Here is a 24,961-nt window from a genome sequence, read left to right on the forward strand (position 1 = left end):
CAGGAGCAATCAAATCCCCCCTGCACATCATCCCCCTAGTGGGGAAAAAAGGGGGGCGATCTGGTCGCTCTGCCTGCACCCTGATCTGTGCTGGGGGCTGCAGAGCCCACCCAGCACAGATCAGCTAAAACAGCGCTGGTCCTTAAGGGGGGGTAAAGGGTGGGTCCTTAAGTGGTTAAAGGACTTCCGAGGCCAGATGTTCCCTCAAAAAATAAAAAAGTTAGATACCTGTATAACTTTGGTGGACACGGAGGACGCCGTCCGCGCCCTCCGTGCCGTTCCGCCAGGTGCCCGCCTCTCAATATCCCCCCGAATGGCTCACGACCCCACGGCCAGGGTCGGGCTCTGCTGCCTGTATAAAGATGGCCGCCGGCTCTGGCCGCGGCTGCGCACTCCGCATGGCCGCTACTGCGGCTGCTCAGCTCTAGGGCCAACCCCCTGATCTACGCTACAGGAAACAGTCCAAATGCAGGGAGTTCCTGACTTGTGAATGCCTACCAATATGAACCTCCAACCTGCTGCAGTGTCGGGGACTCCCTGTACTGTGCCCATGCAGAGGAGGACACAGGGGGACACAAAGGGGTATAGAGGAGGACACCAGGGAGACACAGGAGGACAGAAGGGGGACACAAGAGATGCAAAGGGGGCATAATCCACAAGATGCGCACCAGGTTAGTATATATTTTTCCCTTGTTTTTTGTCCTCTAAACCTAGGTGAGTCTTATGGACAGGAGCATCTTATAGTCCGAAAAACAAAGTAATTTATAGTGCATTCTACCCTGGGGCAAATGCATGTCTTGTATAGGAATGTGTAATGCAAAACAAAAGTTTGCCTTCTTAAAACACTGTATTTGCGATAATTCAGATTGGAGTGGTATGTTCCCACAATGCATCACTGCTGAATATGCAAATTGTCCTTTGTTGTTCCTGAAAACTAAACCCCTTCAGAACTGCTGGAATGCAGTGATGTGTCAGCTTGTTAATATTACAGAGCCACGCTTATCCAAAATGCATACAGATATGAATGTGTAAAAATGCTTTTTGAATAATAGTTTTAGGAACCGTGGTCCTTTAAGAATAAATGATACCGACTCTGGCAGTAAGAGATGCGGATAATTTCAGTGCACAAGGAAATCAATAGTTCCCTATATCACCTCCGTGTAACATCTGTCTACTGCAATTTATCACTGCTTTAATCTCCTCCTCCATCCTTTCCACTTCACACCCTCCATCCATCCCACAAGCACTCCCCAATGGCAGTGATAAAGCAGTGATGAACCCTGGATGTGTGTATTATTTCATGTGACCCGGGCTCTCTGCATCTGTTTAGGGACGGGTGTATTTGACAAACCACAGTCTGGATGGAGGCCGCTTTCTACGTTTTACGACTGTGCCGATTGAGGTGTAATTGGCTTACAGCAGTAAAATGCTTGTACTGCAATAACGGCGTCTCAGCCCATTCACCCAAGACCCGCCGTGCCCCCGGGCTGCAGTCGCTGCTAATTATTGAATGCATTACACTCTGACGGCGCTTCTTTGTTCTAGAAGACATAAAAGATTAGCTGGATAAAAGCACTGCTTGTATAGATTTATAGCACGCCGCTGGATATCCCCCTGTGCCGATGCGCTGCTCCATTCACCTCTTTTTATACTATTCTTAAAGGACCACTAGCGCGAAAAATGGCAAAATTTAAAATACTAATAACTTGTTCATTTCTCCCAGAGTAACATGCACTGTAAATCACTTTTCACCGGTGTTGCTGTCGCTTACAATAGGCAGTCAAAATCTGATAGCTCTAAGAGATTTTGGACTGGTCCATTTCCTCATGGGGGATTCTCAGTATCTCTCCTTTCCTCTTTATCAGTAATATAGAGATATTACAACTCGGCTGAACATGCCACAAGTTGGCCAATGTTTGGCTCTAGAGAGCGTCTGCAAACCTTGGCCTACATCTCCACACCAGACTGCAGATCTCTCGGGCCTGTTGTAACTTTGTCCTAATCTGTTTGCTTGTTTTACTCATCATTGTAGCAGGACATATTGAACACATCACTTGACATATTGAGTTTATTGGAAGCTCTAGCGCCCCCCCTTCCTCCTCCTATGGTGACAGATGCCTCCTCAGATGACAGCCGATCACTAATGACTTGTGTTTAGGCACAGCAAGCTGTTGGGTTCCTTAGTTTAGCGTGTTACAGCACAGTTGGAAGATGCCAATGCTTAAAGGGGATGTAAGCTTAACATACAAGTTGGCTTAAATAGAACAATTCTTGATGAATCTTATTATTCATTTAGAAGTTTCAGAAGTAGTTAAGCTGCCAACTTTCCAACCCGTCATTGCAGCACCCGCGGCATCCATCATAATAGAATGAATGTGGCTGAGCCGCTTATATTCAGAATCTTACTTGTAGTATTAATTTCAGTTGGGGGGGCTTTAGAAAAAAAAATAGGATCAGATTTTTAGTTTGTCCTTCTTTCTTCCAACCCAAAACTGACTAGTTGGGTTGAGGATTTAGGGACACTCTTTAAAGTGAATCCTCAAAACAATAATCTTTATTGCTAATATACCATCACATACAGTAGTTGGCCTTCTTTAGTGCAATACATAATCTATCAGGTTCTCGATCATCTAACTTTTTAGTGGTAAAATAAACGCTCCAGGAAATCTATGCGTTGCAAAGAAGTCAGCAAACTGTTTTTTTTTTTTGTAACTCACCTCATGTCTGGTTCTATCCTAGTTTTCCTACTGCTTACTTTCTGTTGAAGTTTAAAGGGACGCCGAGCAGTGCAGAAACTATGGAAAGATGCATATCATTTTAAAGCTCTCTTTCTCCTCTTTCCAATGATATATAAACCGCCGCCCTACGCCTTTTAGTTTTCACTATTTTCGCGGTTGAAATTGCTGCGGCCGCGATTTCGATCGTGAAAATAGAGAAAACTAAAAGGCGTAGGGCGACGATTTAGGTGTCGTCATGTCGTCAGAGGAGAAAGAGAGCTTTAAAATGATATCCATCTTTCCATAGTTACATTGTATTACACAGGGCGACTTTTTCTGCTGAATGGAGCTACTGACTTTTAGAAAAAGTCGCCCTGTGTAATACAAGTAACTATGGAAAGATGGATATCATTTTAAAGCTCTCTTTCTGGCGACCCCTAAATCGTTGCCCTACACCTTTTAGTTTTCTCTATTTTTGTGTTTGAATTCGCGGCCGCGGCAATTTCAATCGCGAAAATAGAGAAAACTAAAAGGCGTAGGGCGGCGGTTTATATATCATTGGAAAGAGGAGAAAGAGAGCTTTAAAATGATATGCATCTTTCCATAGTTTCTGCACTGCTCGGAGTCCCTTTAATGATTCTGTATTTAGTTATATGCATAGTAGATATCAGAATGTGTTGAAGCTGGACTTCAGCTAAAACAGTTTTGTTTTGAATAGAATAGGAAGGGGGTAGAACTTTGTTACTGCTGTCTGTGTTAACTTTGGTGAGACTTCCTCATAAGTCTGTATCTGTGACCTCCCAAGCTGCTCTGCTGGTCTCTATTGCAACTTTTGTTGGTCACCAGGACAGGAAATTCAAGTCCACAATATTATTATTATTATTATTATGAACCTATGTGTCATTTGCAGAGAGAGAGTGTCTGGGAGAGTGACTGATGATGGGTATACTGTATATGTCCCATTTTTCTCTCCTCTGCATTGCAGTTTTAATCCACTTCATGATTTTGTGTCCTCCCTGAGATAGGTGTTTAGTTGAACAAAGAGTATTTTAGGTAGGGAAATAAAAGGCTAATTAGCTCAGCCTAGAATTGGCCTGATCTAGGAAAAGCACATGCTGTGTGCTAGACTGATATACAAAGGTAATTTGAGTGTGTGCTGGTACAGACAAATGTTATGTAAAGGAAACCAGAGACGTTTAAACTAAAAGTATTATACATATCTGGGAAGTGTGCTCTCTACGTATCTCTCCAGCGACTGCCGGAGAGATACGTAGAGGGCGCATTTCTTTTGTGCAGACTGACTGCGACTGGCTGAAGTTACAGGACTCGATACCGAAGAGGGAGAAGACCAAGGGCGGCGGTGTGTTAGCGATCTGTGCGCATGGGGCTGGTGGAAGCCCCAGGTATGTATAAAACTTTTAGTTTAAAATGTCTCTGGTACACTTTTTAAGGTATCTTGTTTAGGACGTGCATTAGGTTTGTACACTGAAAAGAAGATTTCTTAACTTTTTTAGTTTAGTTTGTAGTCCGTCCAGTAGCAAAGTTCTAAGTTTATGTGTAGGTACCAGGTTTCTGTGTATAGTGTAAATATCAAGCACGGTAAATGGTTAGTACAGTACAAATAGAGGTGTTGGTAAATCAGAGTGACTTTCCCCCTTGTACGGTCCCTGTTCCAGAAGGCAAAATTTGTATTTTTTATTATGGAAACAAGTGTTTACTGTTGTCCTCTCCAGATGGAAGATATTCATAGGTCCTTGCCTAAGTAGAATTGAGGAAAATATCTTCAACAGGAATAAACACAGCAGAAAAAAAAAACTTTTGGAGAAAATGTTCTCACTATTTTTTTTTCCGTGTGTGGTCAGGTGTAGCACGGGGGATGGGCAGCAAGTGTTTTTTATTTTTTTGTTGTTGTTGTTGATTTTAAAGGACACTTGAAATGAGGGCAATATGGAGGCTTCTAAATTTCCTTTTAAAGCGGAACTGTAGATTGCTAATAAACACAGTGTTTCACTTACCTGGGGCTTCCCCAAGCCCCCAGCAGCTGTCCTGTCCCGCGCCGCTCCTCAACGAGTCTCCGTTCTCCCGCTGCCGCTCGGTCCCGTACCTCGACTTGTAAGTCGATGCCAGCGTGGCTATACACGTTGCCAGAGCCGTGCAGGTGCAGTGGCCCGGCGGCGAAACCGAAACTAGCTAGCGGCGGGCGAAATTAAGGCTCGTTGAGCGGCGCGGGACAAGACTGCTACTGGGGGCTTGGGGAAGCCCCAGGTAAGTGAAACACTGTGTTTATTAGCAATCTACAGTTCCGCTTTAAGCAATGTAAAATTGCCTCCTGACCCTCTGCCTCTAATACTTTTAGCCATTGACCCTGAACAAGCATTTAGCAGATCAGGTAGTCTGACTCAAGTGTGACCGGCTTAGCCCCAAGCTTGTTTCAGGTCTGTGAATGAGACTCTGCTGATGGCATAAAGACCAGCAGGATGCCAGGCAACTGGTATTGTTTAATAGAAAATAAATGACATCATCTGTCTCCCTTTCACTCCAGATTTACTTTATAATGCAATTTAAAAGACAGCGTTCAGACACAGATTTTTTTTTTTTTTTTCTTGGACAATTACACTTTAACTTAGTCCTGTGAACCTCACAGGTTTGCCTTAGATACTTATCTTGGTAGAGGGAAGCCTAAAGGGGCCCATACACTGGTCGATTTTAGCCATCAACCATTCTGATCGAATCGGCTAGCAATCGATGCAGCAGAAAGCATGATCGAACGATTTCCGGCTGTTTTAGATCGATTTGCTCGATCGGTCCGGAAAGAAAATCTGGGTCGATCTGCTGCCAGCCTATGGTCCATAGGGCTGCATTGGATTGAATGGTGCAACACTGCATTTCGATCAATTTTCTTATCTGTTCCTATTGTGTGGCACACATCAGACAGATTCCTGTCAGATTTGACCTGACAGGCATCTGATGGTCAACTCTGCTGCTAATCTAGAAGTGTATGGACACCTGAGAGCCTCATCTACACGGTACAATATTCCATCAGATCGACTGTGATCTGATAAGAAATTGCATTGTATGTCCAAATTGTTTCTGATCAATTTTGCGATTGATTTTGCATTAAGTACCCAAAATCTATTGCAAAATGTATTGCAATCCGATTGGACCGGTTGGAAATGATCTAATAGATCCATCGATCTGACTGAAAATAGTACCACGTTGATGAGGCTTGAGAATCCTTAAGAGGTTTCCCATGTCCTCCTTCCAACCATCAATCCAGTGCTGGCACCGTCCGAATCCAGCGCTGGCACCGTCCGCGGCCTCTCACCCATCAGTGAACGAGTGCAGCTGCACATGGCAAGTGCAGGGCAGCTCACGCGTGCGCGGTACTAAGGAGCCACCACTCTGGCTCGGTTGGAAAAGTAGAGCCTTTTGGGCTCTGTGCCACTGCGCCAACGCAGACTGTCTGTGCACTGCGGCCAAGCTCTGTTCACAAGCTTCGGGTAGTCCCAGCGCTGGAACGGCAAGGTGGAGATGGTCGGAGGAAGCCTTTGGATCATCCAGAGGCATCCCTCTATCTATTTGGGGCACTTTTTTCCCTTCAGGTAGACTTTAAATAGATGTAGTATTTGGCAATCTTTGCAGATAACAGGGTGGTTACGGAGTTAATGCACGCTCCTTTTTTCCCAGAGTTCTATTCTCCTGCATGATGCTAGGCTATAGTGCTAATCTTCCTGTACCCCCTCCCCCGCTCCCCCTCGAACCTCGCTCCCCTGTTCACTGCATGGGCACCATAACCGGTGTTTGCACATCTTCTTCCCTTCTCTTTCTCTCCCTGTCTTTTCTTCCCTTAACAACCCCCCAGCCCACGTGTCTACTCATTGCGTGTTTTCTTTTCCTCTCCACCTTGTCTTTCTCCTCCCTCGCCAAACTCTTCTTTCTTTTCCTCCTTTTTTTCATTATGTAATTTTCTTTCCTCCCTCTGCCTTTTCTTTTTTTCCTTACCGTCCTGGGCCCTTTTATTTCATATGTTCTTTTTTGTGTTTTTGTTATTTTCGGTTTGGTTCCTTCTTTACTCCATCCCTCGGCCTTTCTCGTTCTGTTCTTCATCCCTTCCCCATGCATGCAGCAGCCTGAGTGTAGGAACTGTCGCGAGAAGGACGCGGCTCGCTGGGAGAAGCAGGACGGCGATCACAACGCGGACCAGACAAGAGGCTCAAAGACCTACCAGCCCGAAGACAATGAGTCCTTTGTAGCAGAGGTAGGTGCCCGAAACCAGTGTATATAATGTCAAGTTAGACATATAGAAGTAACTAATGACCAACCTGGCTAGTAATCTGTTATTCTCCCATTGGGTAGTAGTGATGGATTTACCCCTTCACTAAAACTAGACAAGATTTTTACAGAATCTGATCAAGAGTTGACCGGACAACTAACTATGTACGAAACGGCTAAATCTGTCGGAGTGCTGCACCGAAGATTTTTAGGGCTGCCATAGGCTGTAATGTGAGTTACAGCTATTGTAAACAGCTATTTGTGACATGATGCATTATCCTGCTGGAAGTAGCCATCAGAGGATGTGTACATGGTGGCCATGAAGGGATGGACGTGGTCAGAAACGATGCTCAGGTAGTCCGTGGCATTTAACTGATGCCCAATTGGCACTAAGGGGCCTAAAGTGTGCCAAGAAAACATCCCCTACACCATTAAACCACCACCATGAGCCTGCACAGTGGTAAAAAGGCATGATGGATCCATGTTCTCATTCTGTTTACTCCAAATTCTGACTATATCAACTCATCAGACCAGGCAACATTTTTCCAGTCTTCAACTGTCCAATTTTGGTGAGCTCGTGCAAATTGTAGCCTCTTTTTCCTATTTGTAGTGGAGATGAGTGGTACCCGGTGGGGTCTTCTGCTGTTGTAGCCCATCCGCCTGAAGGTTGTGCGTGTTGTGGCTTCACAAATGCTTTGCTGCATACCTCTGTTGTAACGAGTGGTTATTTCAGTCAACGTTGCTCTTCTATCAGCTTGAATCAGTCAGCCCATTCTCCTCTGACCTCTAGCATCAACAAGGCATTTTCGCCCTCAGGACTGCCGCAACTGGATGTTTTTCCCTTTTCACACCATTCATTGTAAACCCTAGAAATTGTTGTGCATGAAAATCCCAGTAACTGAGCAGATTGTGAAATACTCAGACCGACCCATCTAGCACCAACAACCATGCCACGTTCAACATTGCTTAAATCGCCTTTCTTTCCCATTCTGACATTCAATTTGGAGTTCAGGAGATTGTCTTGACCAGGACCACACCCCTAAATGCATTGAAGCAACTGCCATGTGATTGGTTGATTAGATGATTGCATTAATGAGAAATTGAACAGGTGTTCCTAATAATCCTTTAGGTACATGCAACATCAAAAGGGGATACATAGATTTTTTTTTTAAGCATAAATACATGTCATTAAGAATATCCCCTTTCGATGTTGCATGTATATAGCTGTCTATTCCATCAGTTTGTAAGCAAACCGGACTGAAGCCCAGTGAAGGCTATACAGCCAAAAGCTTGCTTACTCGTATTCTTTTAAGTTAGCCAATAAATGGTATCATCCTGATTCAAAACTTCAAACTTTATTGTAGACACTTAACCACCTAAGGATTATAAACATTCACATTAACAGTGGCGGGAAGCAGGGCTGTGGAGTCAGACATAAGGAGTTGGAGCAATTTTGGGGACTTGGAGTTGGTGGTTTCATAAACTGAGGAGTTGGGTGATTTTTGTACAGACTCCACAGCCCTGGAGGGAAGACCACCATTTTTGTGGGAGGTGGTACTTTAGTGTTGGATTGCTGGGGGTTATTTTGCAACCATTCTGCTATTTGGATTTAGAAACTAAAATATAATCACCCTGGAAGCCATTTGATTTCTGGTTGTCTGCTTGAGTCATTTTGTGCTGTGAGTTTTCAACAGGGAGACTTGCCCTGATGGACATGCGAACATGCTGGTACAAGTCACAGCAAGTTTGTACACGAAAAACGTCTGAGGATGTAAGGACTGAGACCTAACACTAATTTAGCAGTACAAGCTGAGGCAGGCTGATGCATGCAAAGACAAGGCCAGACAAGCTGATACAGGCAGGTAGAAGGGATAAGCTACGGGGACAGGAAAACTGACAAGTCCAGACATGACATGGCAGGTATATACCTGTTCACACTGAAGTAGAGGGATATGAAGACTTCTACTCTGATATTGAGGAACATTGCAAGTACATTAGACTCGAAGGCCTCCTTTGGTGCTCATATCATATAACCAGGTTTTCTTTATTGTCAAACAACTAACTAGTCAGAAATGGACACTCCCCTATAAGGGTCATAGACTGTTTTTGCATGGAGTGGACCTGTGACACCACTGATTTCTATCTGCATTTCATAGTACTGCCCACCAGCTTTGCAATTGAGAACAATCCCCATTCACGGACAGCCAGCACTCATACCTAAATCAGGCCCCGATATATTAAGGCTGAGTTTGTAGCTACAGCTGGGTTGATGCATCAACAGTTGTTTCAATAAGACTGGACTGGTCAAGCCAATTTCCGGTAATAACAGCTGATCCTGAATGTCCCTTCATCCTCTGGGTCTGGGTTCCAGTAATTTGCAGTCCGCTTCAGTGCCCAGACCATTTCCAGGCTGAGGCCGTATAGCCACACTGTGGGGGTCTGTACCTCCACCCTGCACCTGGCATATTTCAGAAGATCAAGATGCCAGCCTTTTAAGCTTTCTAATATATGGAGTACTTTTAGGCCAATCACAGATCAGGATTAAACAAATTACCTGTGGGGAGAAAAGATGATAGTCCCTTGTCCAGGAAGTTGTCTTGCTCCTTTCCTTTTTCAAACTGTCCTCTCACCACGACTATGTACTGCAGAAGATGTCAGAACAATGGTGGCAATTGGGACCAGAGAGCAGTGCAGTCCAGAGGTGGATGCCATCTTTTCCCCCCACAGAATAGTTTTGAGGGTCGTGGTCGATCTCCATGTTAATGACTGGCGTGAGTCTGATAACTGTCTGAAATAACTACAGTGATGCCCTCTGTGCAAAACATGAACCTCATGATTCTAAACAGAGAGGCAAACTGATCCACAAGTAGTCATGGCCATGTCTAGGAAATCTCATGGAGAAGCATGTGGTCAGGTGATAGATTTGGATGGAAGTCTCTGATTTGCTAGTTATGATCAAGTGAAAGCTGGATGGGATCACAGCGAACCAGAGCTTTGCAAATCTATCAGAATATCAAACAAATCACATGCTTCTCCATGAGATTTCCTAGACATGGCCATCTCTGTCCACAAGTGGGTCGAAAGAGGTTGCCTGACAGTCTGTAAGAAGAGCCCAGGGAGAAGAATATGGTGTTCACTTTGGTACATGGGTGCATAGATCTAATATGTGGGACGATAGAGTAATGTTCACAAATCTAGTTTACCGCAAAGGTAACTGCTACATAGGCAGGTGGGGAGGATAAACCCGACTCCACTCAGATTAAATCGCTCTTTGTAGTAACTGAAAGGAAGCAGTGACACCCCTCCGCAAAGGGTGAACAATCGATAATGCAGCAATTGGATAAAAAGAGGCACCAAAAATCAGGGCTGTGGAGTCGAGGAGTCGGGCCAATTTTGGGCTCCCGGAGTCGGAGTCGTTGATTTCATAAACTGAGGAGTCGGATGATTTTGTACAAAATCCACAGCCCTGTTAAGTATTCGACTAAGGAGTCGGTGTCGAGGAGTCTGAGCCATTTTGGATACCTGGAGTCGGAGTCGTGGTTTCATAAAGTTGGAGTTGGAGTTGGAAGATTTTTGTACCGACTCCACAGCCCTGCCAAAAATAATAAAATATACTAAAAACAGTTTAAAATGGGAGGCAGTGGTGGACTTGCCTCCAAATAGAAGACATAAATGGTCTGATTGTAGAAAAAAAAAAAACATTACAATATTTATTGAACACTCTGCTTTGCAACGCGTTTTGCAGGTCGAACCCTCTTCTTCATGCAATAAGGGAGCAACTGTATTGCATATTCTTAGCGCTGGGTGCCTCCACTAAGAGTATGCAATACAGTTACTCCCTTATTGCCTGAAAAAGCGGTTTCAACCTGCGAAATGTGTTGCAAAGTGGATTCCAAGAAAGAGTGTATTGTTTATTTCTCGAATCTGATCATTTGTGTCTTCTGTTGGGAGATCATTTCACCACTGCCTCCCATTTTAAACAGTTTTTGGTGCATTTTATGCTTTTTGGCTCCTCTGTTTTTATCCAGTTTCTGCATTCTATTTGGTCACTGTGCAAAGGGTTGTGCTAAGTGTGGAGGGAGCCATTGTTGGACTTCAGTTAGAGGTACAGTTTTGAGGTTGTACCTCCATGTTTACATGCCTGTTACTAGGTACTCTTCCCACCATGAGATATATAAGGAGTTCTGGGACACTTCTGTCTGCTTCTGTTTCCATGCTCTCAGTGGTTCCACCCTAGCATGCAGTATCCTTGCTGCTTGACATGTAATTGCTGCTTTAAATAGTCCCTGACAGATGAAAACATCCTTTATCTGCTCAGCAACAGCGATCCATGCAGGCTGGGCAGAATTCTAGAAACGTAGGACTATTGCTTATTGGCTGCATCGGAGGAAGTACGGCCTAGCAACTCTTTTCTTCCGGTTACCTAGCAACCTTGTTACTATCCATATCTGGGAAAAGAGCTGAATCAATTTGCAAAGCTGATTAACTCTCTAATTGCCACAACCTTAAAGGAATAGGCCATGGCTCCGTGTACAAGCAGCCCACGTGTGTAAGCCGAGCGCATTATACATCACATGAATCTTACACAGTCGGTGCCATAAAGAAAATGACACATTGCTGCAGAATTCTCACCCGGGGCAGTTAGTCACATTCGGTGTCACAGCCATTATTTGCTGCGAGATTCAACATTTATTTAAAGTAGATTTATCGTTCCAGAGCGAGTAGTGATCCTCTGGTTGTAATACTTTTTATCCCTTTAGCAGCTAATTTATTTAGGGGCTTGCAAGTGCTCTAGGCAGATTTATTTTAGCGTTTTTTTTTATTTCTAATTTATTACATTTCCTTGCTACTACTTAGTACCGCTGTAATGTGTGTTTATGGCCACTTGTCACAAGAAGGCAGTGTGAAACAATTACAGAGGACTACTGCTTTCAGCTTCTCTATCTGCCGCTAGCAGAGAGACATCCATGCATTCCCAGGATTTACAGCACAAGTTCTGCCGGGTGAGGTCAAAAGCAGAGCACTTATCTCAAACGAGATGACTCCTTTGAAGCTGCCAATGGGTTAAATGGCACATCGGGAACAAGTATGCAGATTAGGCGTTCCATCTTTACTGATTCCTGTAAGGGGTGGGGGATTTGAAACCATTTTTGTGGCAGAAACTGTGCATTATATCGCAGAAACTAGTGGAGAACTCTGTCAGGTGTCATTGGATTGGATGCTGATGGGGCATAACATTTATCATTTCTTAAAGGACACCTGAAGCAAGAGTGATATGGAGGCTGCCATATTCATTTCCTTTTAAACCATACCAGTTGTCTGTCAGTCCTGCTTTATCTCTTTGACTGCAGTAGGGTCTGGATCACAACCTGAAACGAGCATGCAGCTTGCAGCTGACTATAGACTAGATCAGGGATGTCGAACTCCTGGCCAAGGTCCTCACATTTTTGGCACAGCTTAAAGGATACCTGAAGTGACATGATGAGATAGACATGGGTATGTACAGTGCCTAGCACACAAATAACTATGCTGTGTTCCTTCTTTTCTTTCTCTGTCTGAGAGAGTTAAATATCAGGCATGTAAGTGGCTGACTCAGACATGAAGTGACTACAATGTGACCCTTACTGATAAGAAATTCCCCTTTTTTTCCTCTTTCTTGCTCTCAGAAGCCTTTTTCTGCTAGGAAAGTGTTTTATAGTTGGAATTTCTTATCAGTGAGGGTCCCACTGTAGTCACTTCCTGTCTGAGTCAGGACTGAGTCAGCCACTTACATACCTGATATTTAACTCTTTCAGGCATAGAAAGAAAAAAAGGAACACCGCATAGTTGTTAGTGTGCTTGGCACTGTACATACCCATGTCTATCTCATCATGTCACTTCAGGTATCCTTTAAGTTGTGACAAAAATGTGAGGACCTTGGCCAGGAGTTCAACATCCCTGATCTAGTCTGACTTCAGCTGCAAGCTGAATGCTCGTTTCAGGTTGTGATCCAGACACTACTGCAGCCAAAGAGATAAAGCAGGACTGACAGGCAACTGGTATGGTTTAAAGGGAAATTAAATATGGCTCATGTCACTTCGGGTATCCTTTAAATAGATTAGACTGAATCAGGAAAGGTGTGGCTTATCAAGTAAAACACATTTATCTATCCACTCTAAACACTGGCATGGATATGGCCAACAAGGACTGAAGCTAGACACATGTGGACTAGATTGTTGAACTTCAGTCAGAAACCTCTGACCTGCATGCTGGGTCAGGGTCTATGGCTAAAGTATTAGAGGCAGAGGATCAGCAGGATAGCCAGGCAACTTGTATTGCTTTAAAGGAAGGAAATATGGCAGCCTCCATATCCCTCTCAGTTCTGGTGTCCTGTAAAGAAAAATTGCTTGGCTGGACTCTAAAAGAAGCGTAGGCTGTCACTCTAACTTAGTAGATCCCAAAGTCGTGTTCAGATCATGACAGGTTTGTGGAGGGTGGTGGGGTACAAGGAGAGCCGTTGTCCGAGATGGTGCAGGAAGATGCTTTATGGTCCATTCAGGGAGAGGCAATGGTACGCCTGAAGCTGAGGACTCTGTAGGGGAGAATTAAGTAGGTATTTGTGTGGTGTTTGGTATTGAGCAGGATCCACAAGTTTTGTAAACAATCTGTGTATAATTAACACCAGGTAATGGGGTCCATGTGCACCATTCAGCCAAGTGCAGCTCGCAGCAAGGAGAACAGTCATTGCTACTGGTGCTGTTCAGAATGCAACAAGACAATAGCCTGTTTAAGTCTGAGCACTTCTCTTACAGATCAAAGACCTGCAGTTGGTACTGTCTGAAGCCAATGAGACCATTCAGGGGCTGCAGGAGCAGCTGTCACAGGAGAGGCAGTTACGGAAGGAGGACGAGGAGATCTTCAACCAGAAGATAGCTCAGGTCAGTGTCTGTAGACAACACACATCTGCTCAAACTACTCAGCTGTATAACAGAGGTTAAAGGAAACCTTTAGTGAGGGGATTAAATACTCCGCCATCTTTATTTCCTTTCAAAGTGCATCCCCAGACACAGATCTATAAAATTCCATCTTACAGCCAAGTGCTCAAAGGTTATCTTATTATGCGAACTGAGGGTTCTCATCCAGTCCAATTTTGAACACACAATCGCAGAGCACAGGGATTCTATTTCAGACTTGGGCGGCGCTGTTGCAGTTTGAGCTGCATCATCGTGCTGCTCAGACTGGGAAGGGGTGTGGCACAGACAAAATCTCTCTGAAAGGATTGCAGCCTTTTCCACCGACAGTCTGTGGGCAGGAAGTGGTAAGGGTCTGGGCTCCTGACAAGTTCCTAGGTCCTGACATGCTTATACAGGTCTATGATAACATTTGAGCCTGGAGTGAGGTTTTAAAGTGTACTCGGCAAACCTCTGGTACAAAAACTCATACTTGCCCAAGAAGAGGGATTCTTTTAGATCCTATAGAGGCCATCCACGCTGTCCTCCTGTCCCTTGTTGCACGGGCTTGTTGGAATTAACATTGGGGCTGCCCTCCTCTACAGACACGAGTGGGGCTTTACTGTGCCTGCGCAATAAACCGGAACCCATCGTGCCGGTGTGGCTGTGCTCATGTGGGTGCAACATGGCCACACTTGTACCATAAGAGGAGTGTAGCCCCCAATGTGCAGGAGGGTCCCACGCTGAGGGTCCAGAGGACAGAAGGGAAAGCTTTCCTCTCCTTAGGCAAATATTTGTTTTTTCACCCAAGGTCCTTTTCTGTCCTCATGCTCCCGTAAATTTCCTTGAGTGGCGACAAGCGATTCTGAACTGTGCATGTGCAGTGAAAGAAAGCACACATGGATAATCGTGCGCACGCAGTTCGGAACTCGGGCATGCGCAGTTCTACATTGCTTGTGAGTGCTGGGGGGAGCTTCCAGGAGGATACTCGACGGAGGGATCCAGGCGAATATGAAGAGGAATGGGAGGGACTCTGAAGACAAGCAGCATCAGGAGGCTAAGGATTGGTAATGTAGCCCACTGTGGGCTTAATTCAGTCTTGTTTCCCTTATTCACTGGCATTTTAAGGATTTCTGATTGCCTGGCCATTGTGCAGAGCTTTCGCCTTAGAATAGATCATCATAGGATCCAAGTATGTGACTCAAGCCTCTATTGGGGAATAATTGCACATTTACAATCACACCAAACTGTAGTACTGGATATTGGATCAGATTCGATAAGGGTGGCTTCAAGAATTGCAATCAATTTTCCTGACTGATTGTAACATTTAAAAAATCTGACCAATGTACCTCAACTCTATGTTCAATTTTTCCCCAATTATGACAAAAATGATTGGAAACTCTGAGAAAATTGCTAGGGTGTGTCTACCACACACCAAGCAATCTTTAGAAAAATTGAAGAAAAATTTCCAGCATTTTGGATCAATAAAAAATGCAAACATCTCATTTAGCCATGGTGCAAAACGCTTCCAGAACAAGAAGTCAATTAAATCTGGCTTAGAACAATGCAAAAAGCGCTTCCAATGCTTAAGTGCCGAGTTTAGACGCCCGTGTGATCCGGCCCTAAGAATCAGTTCTGTATGCATAGCACCACTGCCGCTGCTAGTGTTATGCAGCTCGCCACAGTACAAAGCAGTGCAGCGGTCTTTCCTGCCCGTTTTAGCTCATCCAATGGGAAAGCAACAAAAATATTGGCACATTTGAAAATTGCACAAAAAAAGCAAGTTAAAATTGGCAAAAATTTCAGCCCATTTTCCCAGCAGACATTCTCTGCTGCTCCATATAAAAAACCTAGCTTGAAATGACATTTTATCCTATAAGTGATTGGCAGGCATAGTGCCGCTATTACATGAAAGCCATAGCATTTTATGGGGCTGAAGTTGTGGTTGAAGTAGTTGTGGTTGAAGTAGAAGTACCCACAACACTTGCCATACGCACGCCTCCAGATGGGAATTAGGCATGACAGGCGTGGATCAGATCTGTTCCCAGCTGACTTGCCCCCCCCCCTCTTGGGGGGTCACATCAGTAGGCAGTTGGCGAGGTTACGGCTGTAATCACAAAGGTTTTATGGCCCACTGTGTATTCTTTATGTCCCGTGTTGGTTTTTACTGCTGTGCTTATGGTAATTTGCATCCCCTATTGGAGATATTAGCATAAAGGGATGATTGATGGACAGAGCCTCAGACGCACAAGGCTGAGAGAATATGGGAGCATTATATTCTTTATTCTAAAACTTGTCAGGCTGTCGGGGGATAAAGCGGGAGTAGAGGGCCCATAACATCTAATTTTGTGCATCTACAGCACAAAGCATCTGGTTGGTTGAATAGAACGGAGAATGGTTTGAGCTTAAAGCGGGCCTAAACTCAGAACTTACTTTCTGCTCTTAAAAATAAGCAACAGCATAATAACCTTTTAAAGAAAAAAAACATTTCTTTATTACAGCTGATATCAATCTGCGGTGTGTCTGCTTCCTGCTTTCATGGAAGCAGAAATAGTTAACATCCTGTGTTCACAATTTAGCTATTCTGCCGAGGCAGCCGGCTGACACAGCTGAGAGATCAAATTACAGTGGTGATTAATCACAGATTGGGGGGGGATTAAACAGGCTAAACTCTCTAAATACATACAGGGTGAATTTCTCTGTTTTCCTTCTGTCCTGTGCACATTCAAGTCCACTTTGCGCCAGGGTTTTTTTTTGCAGCCTTAGTCACTGTTTGGTGAGTTTCCTGTTGCTTCATCTCTTAACCCTTTCCGGACCGGACTGCTCTGGCCCCTTAAAGGGCAACTGAAGTGAGAGGTGGTATATGGGTATATTTCCTTTTAAGCCATACCAGTTACCTGGCTATCCTGCTGATCCTTGCTATTGTTTGAAATGAAATAAATATGGCAGCCTCCATAAACTTCTCACTTCAGTTTAAAGAGAATCTGAGGTGGGCAGATGGGACACAGACGCATGTTCTCTGCCTCATGACATGCCTCTGTGTCCCCACACTGCCGCTCTCTGCCCCCCACCCTTCTATAGCGTGTACCCTCCCCCCCCCCCCCCAAGAACATTAGTAGCAAGGAAAAGTCTCATATTTTTATTTTCATTTATATAGCTTTTGCAATGTATAATGCAATTTACAAACCACACTTTGTAAACCGAGCAGAGCTAATAACCCTTTGAACGTTCCTGCAGTAAAACCTTTATATCAAGCTGTTTCAGTTTCTCTGTTTCTTGGCTGCTAGGCCTCGTCCCCACTGTACGTTCTGTTATGCGCACTTCAGCCGCGCATACGGTGTGCGACATGCAAGAACTGCATAGACAGCACTTCTGCCGTTCAGATCATATGTGCTGTGCAGCAGTGCGATGCGCTATCACATCACACTGCTGTATGCATTTTTCAGGCAAGTGAAGCGCTGACCCATTCTCTGTAGTGAATTAGATCTGCAGCGCACGGCGGCGCAGATATCATGCGTGTTGCATTCCAGTCGCACAGTCATGTTAAAATTATGAACAAGGCCTTAGTGTTTAAGAAAATAGAACTGTATTGAAAGTACAATAGCTCAGAAGCTCTTTTGCATCGATTACTGAAGTTTTCTCAACTCTTGCTGTACTGGAAAACAATTTGAGACTCTTCTTTGCTACTAATGTTCTGTTTCTTAGCTGTACTACACATACAATTCATTATCTCCTAAGTTTGCTTTCAATAATGGTTGGCTGAGTAGGCTTGACCTCTGTGGATCACTGAAGGGAAGGTCAGCAACGTCAAGGGACACCTGTACTCATACTAAATCACCCAGAATGATCATGAATGTTTGGTTAAATGGAGAAAATCTAGTGTATGTGGCATAAGTTGCAAGCTTAGAGATCCCACCTAGCTCTTGTTCCGCTCTTTGGTTTTGGTTTTCATTCACTACCAACATCTATTTTTAAATCCGAAGAACAAACTGTTTGGGAAAGCCGTCGTTCAACTCCTTCTCTCCCCCCCCCCCCCCCCCCCAGCAGTTGGATAGGTGAGCTCCACCGATACTCCCATCAGTGCCAGGTACTGAGGAGCTGGCCTGGAGGGCTTTGAGGAAGTAACAATAGGGGTGGGTGATATATGAGGAGAGGGAGGAGTGATGTCATCACTAAAAGACCGATTCTAATAATGGACACATGAGTAGCTATGAAACCAGCTATTTCCAATAAAGCCTCAATGAACTTCAGTTTCTATGTGCTACCTGGTTAGGAAATTACGGTCTTTTGTTTATAGAGCTTACCAGCCGGAAAGCACGGTATCTGATTCACTGCTGCATAAGTTTATTGCTATTTATGTATAGCCACCTGAACCGGCGATCTCCTCACATAAAGCAGTTTAGATTTAATCTGCCGGTACACTGTACTTTTTTTCTTGCCCAATCAAACAATTGATTAGACAACATTTCTGATCGATTGTAAATTGAAGTGGATTTATACATTTGCAAAAACAAGGCATGGCCAGCTTAAAGCAAACATGAGGCGAGCCTTGGGTGAAAAATCAATACTCTCCTAAGGAGAGGGAAGCCACTCCCACCCTGTCCTGCCAAGGACCCTCCAGAACACCAGGAGTGCTCACTGATCGCCCGTTTTCTACTTGTGTGATTGGGCTGTAAATGGGCTCTCATAACAGCTAGACTATGCATGGATTGTTTCTTCTGCCTGTGATGTCTAGATGGTTAACCCCTTCCCGACCGCCTAACGCTGATAGGCGTCGGGAAGGTGGTAGCCCCAGAACCGCCGAACGCCGAAAGGCGTCAAGTCGTGGGGAGGGGTTTTGCAGGGGATCATGCGCACACATCCCTGCTTGAGTGACTGAGCTCTGCTCCATCATTAGTCTACGGGCGGCGACCGTCGCTTTCAGACTGTTAGACGGTGAAACCACCGTCTATTTACATTGTACAGCGCTGCGATCTACAGCAGCGCTGTACTGGGGACAGCCCTGTCACTCGGCTGTCCCCTGAAGAGGCTCAGAACAATCTGCTCTTGGGGGAGGGATAAATAGAAAATCAGCAATTTTATAATAATAATAAAAAAAAAGACCCACAAATAAATAAATAAAATAAAGTAGCAGCAGCTATCAGATGCCACCAACAGAAAGCTCTGTTGGTGGCCAGAAAAGGGGGGAGTTTCATTTGTGTGCTAAGTCGTATGGCTCTGCAGCACACTAGTAAAGTTGCACTAAATTGTAAAAAATAGTCTGGTCACTAGGGGGTGTAAGCCTGTGCTCCTTAAAGGGACACTTATGTCAAACAAAAAAAAATGAGTTTTACTCACCTAGGGCTTCCAATAGCCCTCTGCAGCTGCCCGGTGCCCTCGCCGTCTCCCTCCGATCCTCCTGGCCCCGCCGGCAGCCACTTCCTGTTTCGGTGACAGGAGCTGACCGGCTGGGGACGCGAGTGATTCCTCGCGTTCCTGGCCACAATAGCGCCATCTATGCTGCTATAGCATATATCATATACCATATAGCAGCATAGAGGGTGCTAATGTGTCTGGGAACGTGAAGAATCACTCGCGTTCCCAGCCTGTCAGCTCCTGTCACCGAAACAGGAAGTGGCTGCCGGCGGGGCCAGGAGGATCGGAGGGAGACGGCGAGGGCACCGGACAGCTGCAGGGGGCTTTTGGGAAACCCTAGGTGAGTAAAACTCATTTTTTTTGTTTAAGTGTCTCTAAGTGTAAGCCTGTGGTGGTTAAAGTGGTCTAAGCGGAGTTTCTCACGATTCTGATCTATGCAGTGTTGTCTCTTCCAAATTTCAGCTGAAGGAGGACCAGCAGAAAATGCTCCTGAGACGGGACTTTGAGCTCCAGAGTCTGGGACTCGAAAGGAGGCTGGAGCAGAAGTTCTGGAGCCAGGAGAAGAACGTCCTGATACAAGAGGTGCAGCAGTTCAAGCAGAGCTTCTTCCTGACATTCATGAAGCTCCGATGGTTTCTCCAGCGCTGGCGGAATGGGAAGGTTCTACCAAGCGAAGGAGAGGACTTCCTGGAGGTAAGTGAAAAAAGACAGCACTGTGTAGACGTTGATAGGACTCCTGTGTGTTACAAAGGAAGTCCCTAGTATTGCTATTATTTCATTTGGGACATTTTTTCACATTTTTCATTTTATAGGGGGATAAAATCAACCAAGACTAAAAATGCACCTATTCCTGCAGTTCAGTGAACTTAGTATGAAGACCCCCTCCAAAGTTGCTTCACAGACCACAAGTGTTCCATGGTGAACCTGGTATGCCCCTCCTTTTCTCTCCAGTGGGAGGAGACACTCACATGACGACTTCCTGCCATTGGACAGAAGTGGTCGAGAGCATTGTGGGACAGTTTCCGGGGACCAACCTGCCCGCTGTGTTATAGAATTTCTAGAAGATGTTGCATCGCTCCCACAGAGTAGCTTCCTCTGTAGGAAAAGAGAAATGTCTTCTAGATCTAAAACTGAATCTGCTTGAATTTACTCTGCCTTTTGAAATGTCATTTTTGTTTTAAACCAAATCCAGCCACCGTTTGCAGAAACCTTTATGCCCTCCAGTCATCTTCAGTTGCCCTTTAGTAAATTGGGCCAGATCTTTCATTGTGTTTTTGCATGAAACCATTTTTATGTTGCTTTTTAAGTGATTTTATATGTAAAACACTGAGATCTGCAGCCGCTAAGACTTCATTTAACTGAGCGTTTTTATCTGCCTACGATGACATCCGTGGCATTCGGGGCCGCCTCACTAGCTTGGCTGTCATGTTGCCGAGCGACATCCCTAATTGATCTTAAGCTGCCTAATTGGCCCGCTTATGTGTCTTTTAAGACTTGTGTAGCGAATGGAGATTGTAATGCTAAGCAGCTGATTAATCACAACATCCCATTGCCTCAGCAGCTGATGCACTTTGGCTGCCGTGCCGCTATACACCGCAATGCCCAGGGTGGAGGTTGGGTACATCGGCTGCTCTGGGACCTCTCACAATATTTAAGTCTAAATGGAAGAACTGCGGGGCCGTAACGGGCACATTAATCAAGGCTCTCATTGGCCCCCATAATTTTCATATTTAGGTGGCTTCTTTCTGTGCGCATTGTTGTCCCAGCGCTTGAGGGTGGTATTAGTCACATGATTGATCACACGCCGTCTCCGCTCTGTGGGCTCATTGTGCTCTCTATATATACATTGGCTTGTATTCGTAACATGAGGCTTTTACCGGCTCTCTGCAGGGAGTCAGCAGCATAGCTAGTCTCCTCGGGGGCCTTGTGTTTCTGGTTGGGACAGCAGCTGTTACAGATGAAGCCTTGCATGTGATTCTAACCTTGGTCCCCCATCAGGGGCTGCTCCAGCCAGGAATTTATTAGACTAATGTGGATTACAGGGCACGATTATCTGGTGCTCAGAGCGTTACAGCCAGGCAGCATATGCCTTGTAAACCAGTTCTGGGGCATGCACAGTGATGCAGGGGTTAAAAGGTCAGTGGCCACCAGAGAAGAAATGTGCATATTAATAGTTTCATGAGAGGAACTTGTGCTTTGGACTACTGTGTGTTTTTAAGGTTTTTTTCCCTTTGTGCTGTAGTGCAAGAAGCCCTGTTTCCCCGAAAGTAAGCCTCGGTGGAAATTTTGAACATGCTCGAAATATAAGCCCTGGCTGCAGTAATAGGAGAAAGTGTGGCAACTTGTGTTATTACTTGAGCCCATGGTCTCACGAGCAGATAATGGCTCCGTCATTGAGCCAGTCACTGCACAGGCTGCTACTCGGCGAGAGTGGTGATTGGTCCAATAACAGAGCCATGGTCCCGCCTGCGAGACTATCCGCTCCAGTAGAAGCACATGTTGCTGTACTTCCCCATAGGCTGAAACTCAGGGACACAGCGGCATGGAGCTTAAAGGGAATGTCCGAGGGGAAAAAAAACAAGTTCTACTTACTCAGGGCTTCCTCCAGCCCCTGGCAGCCGATATGTCCCTCGCCACAGCTCTAATGTCCTGGGGTCCCCTCCGCTGCAGATGAAAACCTCACCAGGTCGGCATCTTCTGCACCTGCGTGCGGCCGCGCTGCTTGCAATCATGCTCACACAGCCTGGAGCATTCTGCGGCTGTGCAGAATGCTCCCGCCCACTGGAGCGTGACCGCGAGCAGCGCAGCCGCACGCATGCGCCTCAGATGCTGACCTGACGAGGTTGTCATCTGCAACGGAGGGGACACCAGAGCTGTGGCGAGGGACATATCGGCTGCCAGGGGATGGAGGAAGCCCCAGGTAATTAGAATTTACTTTTTTCCTCAGACCTGTCCTTTAAGGAAAGCGGATGCATGGGGGCACCGGAGGACATGGAGCACAGCATGTAATGGAGCTTGGGGGTAAGAGGAGGATCCAGGGGGACATCTGAGGACACTGGGAACATCAGGAGGACACAGAGAACAGGACTGGCCTGGGGATAGAGGAGAATACTGGTACAGAGGGAGACACCAGGAGGACACTGAAAGTACGAGGGGCACACAAGAGGTAGCTCCAGCAGAGAAAGAGGCGGCCCAGTGGGGAAGGCAATAGGAGACACCACACAGGAACTTTTGTGCTCATAGAAATATAGGACATACCCTGAAAATAAGCCCTAGCACATCTTTTGGTGCAAAACTTAATATAAGACACTGTCTCCTTTTCAGGGAAACACTGTATAGTAGAATCCCTTTATAGTAAACTCCAAGGGAACTGGGCAAGGTAGTTTACTATATCAGTTTATTATATCAGAAATGGTCATACGCAAGCACATAAAGTATACTTTAGAGCACTTGACACAGGAAGTGGAAGCCATGGTAGCAAATTAAATCCACTAGCTTGGTAGTCAGTTAGCCAGAAGATGTACTACTCCACTGTCCACCTAAGTCTGCGCATGAGCATTTTTTTTTTTTTGCTTGAAATGAGTTCTCGTTACTAATTTTCAGTTGCCTCACTTAAAATCCCCATATTGCAAATGGCTACAAGGATATAAACCTCTTGCTCTCACACAGATAACCTTGTGCAGCCTTTAGTGCTACTGCACAATGTTTTCCAAAGCTGGTTTGGTGATGAAGCTTGGCCATAGATACACCATGTGACTTTTACGGACTTCCTCATTCTTTGATCAAAACTCATTGGTCAGGTATACTTTAAAGTGTACCCACCAAAAAAAGAGATCCTAACCTAAGAAGAGGGAAACCTCTGCATCATAGAGACTTCCGACGCTGTCCTCCAACCCCCTCCCCCCCCCCCCCCCCCTCGCCGAGCGCAGACTCCCCAAAGATTGGCAACAAGGGCTAGTCGGTAATTTATTGTGGCCGCGCTCAATAGCGACGGTACTGTGCCTGCGTAGATATGGCCTATGCGCCTATGCAGTAACCGTGAGTCACTCGTGCACCAGCTGCTCCATGCTACTGTGCAGCTGTGCTGGGCTCGTGGGTGCAGCTTTAGACATGCTTGTGTATGAAGAGGAGCGCGGCCCCGATGGTAAGGAGGGTCCAGGGCAGCAACAGAGGCCCGGAGGACAGTGTGGGAAGCCTCTGGAGGATCCAGATAGTGCAAGTTGCAGGCAACCTCCACTGTGTCCTTCTGTCATCCTATGTGTCTCCTTCTGTCTCTTTGTTTCTCCCTGTGCCTACTTGTGTCTCCCTGTTCCCCCTTCAGTCCCCCTTTGTGCCTCCCTCTGTACCGCTGTGCTTCCTTATGTCCCCTTGTGCCACTATCTGTTCCTGTCCCCCTCATGTGCTCCCCCAGCCCAGTGTGGAAAGGTAGAGTATAGGGCAGCAGAAGCTGTGCTCTCACTTCCTCCCCCCTGGAGTCCAGTGCTGTGCCTGTGTGACCATCCTGTCTGTCTCCTGCTGGCACCTCACTCCCCTCATGTGCTGTGTAATCGCACTACATGTGGTAAGGAGATGCTGGGCACTAGGCTGAGTGGTGAGTGGACAGGAGTAAGCACCGCACTGGACTCTGGTGGAGAGGTGAGAGTACAGCTTATGCTGTGCTATAATCTGCATTTACACACTGGGCTGGGGTTTTCTTTTTTTTTTTCTTTGGCACAAGGTTTGTATTCACTAGTGCGTGTTTTTGTTGTTGGTTTTCTTTTTCTTCTTTTCTTATTGGGGTGGGGGGTGAAACGACACAGAGGAAAATACAGTGGTTCCCAAATTCCCATTGTGTGGCGTTCAGAGGTGAGGTGGGTAGAGGTATAGCTGGCTTGAAAAAGTCCTGGGAGGTTCCTCTGCTTTCCTTCATGTACAGCTTGTGGAACTGAGTCAGTAGTATTACCGGGACATGCTAAGCACCGCTTCTGCCATTCTCAGGCAGCCGTGGTAAAAGGAAAGCATGCTTTGTGCTTGGAGACATGAAAATGGGTTTATTTACTGTAACAGATTGTCCATGACCACAAAGTGTGAGTAATGTGGTGTCTGTATTAGAAGAAATCCAGACAGCAATAACATCAGCCTTTACATCTCAGCTCTCGTGCTATACAGGAATGTGTCATGTGACTAGCATTGCCATCAGGCAGTGGAGGGTGCAGGAGACAATGAGCTATAGTGCAGACTATGGGAGACGCACAGATGACTGTATCAGCGCTTGCAGGAGAGAGCAGTAGTGTTGTTCTGTTAATGCAGGCCATGGGTGCATAGGCGGTTACAGGCTCAAGCACCCCCACCCCCTTTTTTGCTGCAGCCATATGGACCCCTTTATTCCGAGACTGTCTCCTCCTCTCCTCACTGGGGCGCTATCACAGCCTATGGAGAGTGGTAGTTCAGAGAAGTGAGCTCCAAAGCATGGAACTGAGCCGGAAAGTTTGCTGTCTCCATGGCGTCACATGACTGGCCGACTACCACAAGAGACGTGGCTGCTTAGGAGTATAGAGAAGAAGCGTTCTTTTCACACACTGCTGAACTGGGGGAGCGAGGAGGGAGAGCGCAGCCACCGGTGACTCCCTCCAGAGTCCAGGCTGTGTCCTCTGCATAATGAGGGATGGGGAAATCCTGGTGCTAATAGGCAAGGTCCATGCATTACGG

At 45.8% G+C, this 24,961-nt stretch overlaps 1 protein-coding gene across 2 annotated transcripts in view; it reads left to right on the forward strand.

The window, feature by feature from the left end:
* The window catches only part of MTCL2 (microtubule crosslinking factor 2), a 163,278-nt gene that overhangs the window by 106,194 nt on the left and 32,123 nt on the right, over positions 1 to 24,961 (forward strand). The window contains exons 6-8 of one of the 2 annotated variants that reach the window (XM_068262075.1): positions 6,844 to 6,975; positions 13,781 to 13,906; positions 19,736 to 19,966. In XM_068262075.1, the coding sequence (XP_068118176.1) occupies positions 6,844 to 6,975; positions 13,781 to 13,906; positions 19,736 to 19,966 (489 nt within the window). The remainder of the gene's footprint in view (positions 1 to 6,843; positions 6,976 to 13,780; positions 13,907 to 19,735; positions 19,967 to 24,961) is intronic. The other variant, XM_068262076.1, reaches the window with a different exon arrangement.

The sequence above is a fragment of the Hyperolius riggenbachi genome, chromosome 12, assembly GCF_040937935.1.
Source record: "Hyperolius riggenbachi isolate aHypRig1 chromosome 12, aHypRig1.pri, whole genome shotgun sequence".
In the NCBI taxonomy this organism is placed as follows: domain Eukaryota; kingdom Metazoa; phylum Chordata; class Amphibia; order Anura; family Hyperoliidae; genus Hyperolius; species Hyperolius riggenbachi.